At 38.9% G+C, this 5,801-nt stretch overlaps 1 protein-coding gene across 1 annotated transcript; it reads right to left on the reverse strand.

Annotated features, from left to right (window-relative positions):
* Positions 1–2,043: 2,043 nt before the first annotated feature.
* On the reverse strand, positions 2,044–5,526 carry LOC110697729 (zinc finger BED domain-containing protein RICESLEEPER 2-like). Its single transcript, XM_021875106.1, has 3 exons — positions 5,361–5,526; positions 2,364–4,433; positions 2,044–2,273 (listed from the first exon to the last, which is right to left on the reverse strand). Exons 2-3 carry the CDS (start codon positions 4,405–4,407, stop codon positions 2,212–2,214), a joined length of 2,106 nt encoding a protein of 701 aa, XP_021730798.1. The 5' UTR covers positions 4,408–4,433; positions 5,361–5,526; the 3' UTR covers positions 2,044–2,211.
* Positions 5,527–5,801: the final 275 nt, after the last annotated feature.

Raw genomic sequence — 5,801 nt, forward strand, 5'->3', positions numbered from 1 at the left:
GCAAAGTGGCGGACGCTTGGTAATACAGTATGTCAATGGTCAGAATCTCGTTTTGAGCTATCTAGAACATAACTTTATCAGAATCAGAGGCGGTCATGACCTTTGCAGCTTTTACCTCTTTGTTCTTCTCGGTGATGGGTTTGCGGAGACCATACACTCGCAGCATAGACTGGAGCCGGCCAAAAATAGTCGTCAGTTACAAGCCACCAGGAAAACATTTAAATAAAAAGAGAGAAGTTTTTGCTAAGTATACCTCGGTAAAGAAAGACATGATGGCTTCAAGGTTAAGGGTGCCGACTCCCTTAACAGATTCCCTGTCCTCAGTAGGGATGGCCTTCAGCATGGCCTTGGCCATCTGAACCAGGTCCGGCTCTTGAGGAGCATCTGCAAAGTAGACTGATTAATACGCCGGCATAAAAACAGAAAGCCAGCAGCCTGAAATCAGAGGAGTCGGTTGCTTGATTAAACTTTGAAGATTTGAGCAAGTTATACCTCTCGCCACCTCCTTTTCTCTTGGAGGCCAGCTGCTCCTAGGGGTGGCCGGAGTCCTTGCCTCGCTTTGGGGAGTCCTTCCTTGCCTCTCGGCCGTCTGTCTCCTGGTGTTGCCAGGAGTCGACACATCCCCAGTCGTCTGTTTCCTGACCTTGGGGTCCGGTTGGGTAGAGGAGGAAGGTCTGACCAGTGTAACCTTGCAACAAGTCATTGAATAAAAAACAGGCGACGGATAAAAAAAGAGGAAATTGTGCTAAGGTAAAGTAGCTCACCCTAGGCGCCTGTTTTGTAGTCGACTCCTCAGTGGACCGCTTGCCAAGAATGGCTGCGCGGAGTTCGGAGACTACTTTCTTGGAGGCCGAGATTTTGTTCATAGCTTTATCTGCAAAAGATGGATCAAATGGTTAGACATAAAATTAGTCAAGTCTATCAAGACACTCTAAATAGATGGTCCATTACTTCTCAGCATCTCCTCGCTAAGGCCGTAGGCGGCCAGGTATTTCCCATCGTATAACCATTTATACTTTGGGATGTTATTTTGAGGGATTAACTCCCTCACCCCAGTCTCGGGGTTCGCCTGTATGTAAACTTTGAAAAGCCCTCTGTCCATGACCTCTTCTTTTTCTTGTTGAGGAACAGGCGGCAGATTAGATTCGCCTGTTAGGTAAGGTGGATCGATGCTCCACCTGTTGAACTTCTTGTTCTTGACCTTATCAGGATGGGAGACTGTGTAGAAGTTGTTCCTCCAATCCTTCCACTTGTTCTCCTTTCCCATGGTCATCATGTAGCCTTTATGGCTAGACAGCTGTACCAGTCGGTACCGCTTGTTTTTGGGGTCCGACTGAGGTAGTTCATGTGAGAAAAAGCTTCAAAGCTTGGCTCTACCCCGTATATCTCGCAGCCGGCAACATAGCCCAAGATGTTGAACCATGAGTTTGGGGCCAGTTGCCAAAGACCCAGCTGGTACCCATCCAAAATCCTCTCTACAGCTGGATGTAGAGGAAATCTTAAACCAGCTTTAATGGCTGCCTCATAGCAGCCAAAACACTCGTCCCTGTAGCTGGACGTCTCTGGCCAGACTACCGTATCCTCGGCTAGGGGTGAAAGTTCGGTATTTGGTTAGGTTTATAGGCTAAACCGAAACCGAACCACCCTAATTCGGTTTTTGGTTTTTGGAAACCAAACCGCACCACTTTACTTTTGAAACCAAACCAAACCAAACCATATAAATTTCGGTTTCAAAAGAAAAAACCGAACCAAACCGAATTTTTTTGGGCCTTGTTTTTTTGGGCTTTAATCTGCAATTTTTGTGGGCTTAAATCATATAAATATTATATTCATCAACATATGTAGTAGCATAAATGCTTAATGAGATTTAAACAACATTAACAAGTTCTAAAACTTCAAAGTTATAATTCAAAGTTTTAAAAGTTCAACACTTCATCCAAAAAAAAAAAAATTGTTCAACATTACAACTTTAACAATTGTTTAACAGCAGTAGCAACAAGCAGCATAAACCAAGTTCTAAAAGGCAGTAAAAAAATTGTTTAACAGCAGTAGCAACAAGCAGCAGGGCAGCAGCAGCATCATAACAGCAGGTCAGCAGCAAAAGCAGGTCAACACTCAGCAGCATAGACTAAGGCAGTAGCAGTGATAGAGCAAGGCAGTAGCAGGTCTGGCAAGTGGCAACAGCAAGTCAGCAATGAGCAAAGAGCCACATCAGTCTATTATTTCAAGCACTTCATCAATATCATCATCACCAACTGCCATATTCTTCAAGTCTATCATAATTCATAACAAAAATAACCAAGTTAAAATATATACACATAATGAAAATAAGTAACTTATGATTAGATGTTCTTATATATTACCCTCTTCAAGAAGCTCAACTTCCTCTAAACATTCTTCAATACTTGGAAATGGTGAAGCACGTAACCAATTTTGAGCACAAACAAGACCTTCTACAACTCGAGGAGTTAATGAGCTCCTAAACTGATCTAGAACCCTGCCCCCAGTGCTGAATGCACTCTCAGAAGCTACTGTCGAAACAGGGACAGCAAGAACATCACGGGCAATTCTCCCCACAGTAGGAAACCTTGAACAATTGAACTTCCACCAGCTCAAAATGTCAAATTCATCAATATCCTCCGCTGTATCCTCCTCCAAATATTTGTCTAACTCTATTTTTGCATCTCCATCTCTCTCACACTTGTGTTTCTTATACTTAATCTTTAAGACTTCAATCTTTTTATGTTTGGGACTCAATGGAGTTTTGCCATCCTTACTTGAAGACACTTCCTCCCTATTCACATCATTACCAGAAGAAACACGATACTCCTCATACAAAGCATTCAAAGCTACCTTCACATTATCAACTAACTTTGATGCAACAATAGGGTCATAAATTTCAGTTATCATCCACTCAACATAATCAAGCTTATAACGAGGATCAAGGACAACGACAATAAAAATCAGGAGGTTTATTTTTTCGGGATCACCCCAATACTTTTCATATTTTTCTTTCATTCTACAAGCCATAAGACACATATCCACATCATCACTTGAAACCAAATCTTTCATAAGTACAGCAACACTCACCAATTCATGAAAAAACAAATTCAAACTGACATATAAAGAGCCATAGACATGCAAGGTTAGATCATAAAAGGCTTGTAGAAATTCAGAAAGTCTTCTTACATTATTCCAATCATCAGAATCTGGGCTACCCTTACCATCCCTCTCATTCAAATCAACTACATAGTGAGGGTCTTCCCCAGAATACCTCTCAAAAGCATCTTGAAGCTCAATAGCAGCATTCAACATCAAATAGGTGGAGTTCCACCTAGTAGGCACATCAAGGCACAATCCCTTTTTTGTGTTGATTTTTTCATCTAAGACACATTTTTTAAACCTTTGCAACCTAGCAGGAGATTGTTTGATAAACCTAACAACATGCCTAACATGTTGAACCGACTCATTAACAGTTTTCAACCCATCAGAAACAACCAAATTGACAATGTGTGCAACACAACGCATGTGAAGGAAACGACCCTTAAGAACCCCAGTTTTCCACCCACTTATTTTCCTTCTCATATACCCAATTGCAGTATCATTTGAGCTAGCATTATCAACTGTTATGTACATGACATTTTCAAGCCCCCAATCAAGCAAACACTTTTCAATTTCTTTGCCAATATCATCACCCTTATGACTAGAAATAGGACAAAAATTCAGAATTCTTTTGTGTAATTTCCAATTATTATCAATAAAGTGGACAGTCAAGCACATGTAATTGATTTGTTGTATAGAGGTCCATGTATCAGTGGTTAAAGAAACTCTTGAATTACACCTTTTTAATACATTTTTCATCTTTCGTTTTTCAGTTAAATATGTTTCAAAACAATCTTTGGCTACTGTAATTCGAGAAGGAACATTAAATCTAGGCTCTATTACACCACAAAAATGTCTAAAACCTATACCTTCAACAAACTTAAATGGAAGTTCATCAACAATCACCATAAATGACAAAGCTTTTCTAATACTACCAGCATCAAATTTGTGGTATGTCAACCCACTAGTACCACCACTTGGTTCTTTAGCACTTTTAAATGAAAGCAAACTTTGTTTTGAATCTTTAGGGGTGTTAAAGGGATACTTACGACATCGCGTAATATGAGCCCATAACACACTACTGCCGTTTTTCTTTGCCCCACACTTGTAGCTCATCCCACAATACTTGCAAATTGCCTGCATTCCAGAAGGTAAGTCTTCTTTATCAAAGTGCTCCCAAACTTCAGAGCGTTCTTTCATCCTCTTCCTTTTTGCTCCCTGTTCTTTTTTCTGATTTTGAGAGACTTGGTCAGTCTCATGTTCGGATTGAGGCTGGTCAGGAACACCACCCACGTTGGTTGTCATTCAATAATTCGTGGTTGAATAACAATCTGTAAGAATACATGCAAACTCATAAATTAAGAATATTGGATCTTTTAAAGGGAATAATAGGTTGGGGCCGTTGTGCATTAGTCATGCAAACTGTTTTCTTGTTTATGAGGCTTGGTGCAAAACTTATTATGATATTATATTAACAATTGTTGTTAGATGAAATTAAGTTAATATTGGGTTTTGTTAGTTTTGTTACATATTTTTGAATTGTAGTTAATTTATTTTAGTAAGAATTACAATGAATTTATAGTCCTATAAAAAAAAAAGACTTACAGTACCAATAATAATAATTATACCCCTAATAAACAAAATCAGTAGTAACTGGCTAACTGCACCAAAGACAATAACAATTTAGCAATAATAATTAGCCCCCTAAGATTCCACCCCACCACCCAAAAACAATCAAATTAAGCACTAACTGACTAACTGTACCCAAAACAAGTAAAATCAAAATTAACAATAATAACAAAGATCAACAATCTAATAAACACTTATCAAGACAATGATAATGCTATTAATCATGCGAACCCTTGAATTAATAACTAACTAAAAATCTGAAACAATCTTCAACAGAGTCCAATAGAAAAGAGCTTCAAAATACCAGAAAATTCAGAATGTTTTACTAGACCAAAACCCTAATCAGAATGTTTTACTAGACCAAAACCCAAAATACCCTTGAATAGACCAAAACCCCGAAGCATCAAAATACCAGAAAATTCAGAATGTTTTACTAATTTGTACAGAATAGAAAATTCAGAAACAACATCGCAATATGAATATCAAGCATAGATTAAAACCCTAATCAGAATGTTTAACAAATTTGTACATGTAATTTGCAAATTTTCGTAGTTAACATTTAACACTAATCATAATTAAAACCCTAAAAAAATATGAACATCAAGCATAATCAAAACTTAAAAGCATACCTTTGGACGGTGGACGGTGTCACAGTGAACGCCTGAACGAGTGCCGGTGAACGATGGAGAGTGAGAATTTTGAGAAACACAAAAGAGATGATTGAGAAAGTGAGGGTGAGAGACTGAGAAATTCGCAATGAGGGTAGGGTAAGAGGCGAGGAACTAAGGAAGTCAGGAGAGAGAATCAGAGAATGAGGGTTAGGGTTTTTTTTTCCTTATATACTTAGGGTAAATCTGGGCCTAAATTTCGGTTTTCGGTTTTTTTCGGTTTTCCATTTCCTCAAACCGAAACCAAACCGAAAACCGAAACATTTTTTTTTTAAAACCGAACCGAACCACTTCAAAAAAAAACCGAACCATATTTCTTATTCGGTTCGGTTTTCGGTTCGGTTCGGTTTTAACCCGAATTTGTTTCACCCCTATCCTCGGCATCCAGCACTGTTAGAATGT

This window comes from Chenopodium quinoa, unplaced genomic scaffold (genome assembly GCF_001683475.1).
Source record: "Chenopodium quinoa cultivar QQ74 unplaced genomic scaffold, ASM168347v1, whole genome shotgun sequence".
Classification (NCBI taxonomy): Eukaryota; Viridiplantae; Streptophyta; class Magnoliopsida; order Caryophyllales; family Amaranthaceae; genus Chenopodium; species Chenopodium quinoa.

What these genes read in the sequence shown, in the direction of transcription:
- LOC110697729 (XM_021875106.1), bottom strand. Translation starts at nt 4,407, where the DNA reads ATGACAACCAACGTGGGTGGTGTTCCTGACCAGCCTCAATCCGAACAT. An exon ending in AGTTGAGCTTCTTGAAGAGG is followed by an intron (nt 2,274 to 2,363) that starts GTAATATATAAG and finishes GAATTATGATAG; the next exon opens with ACTTGAAGAATATGGCAGTT.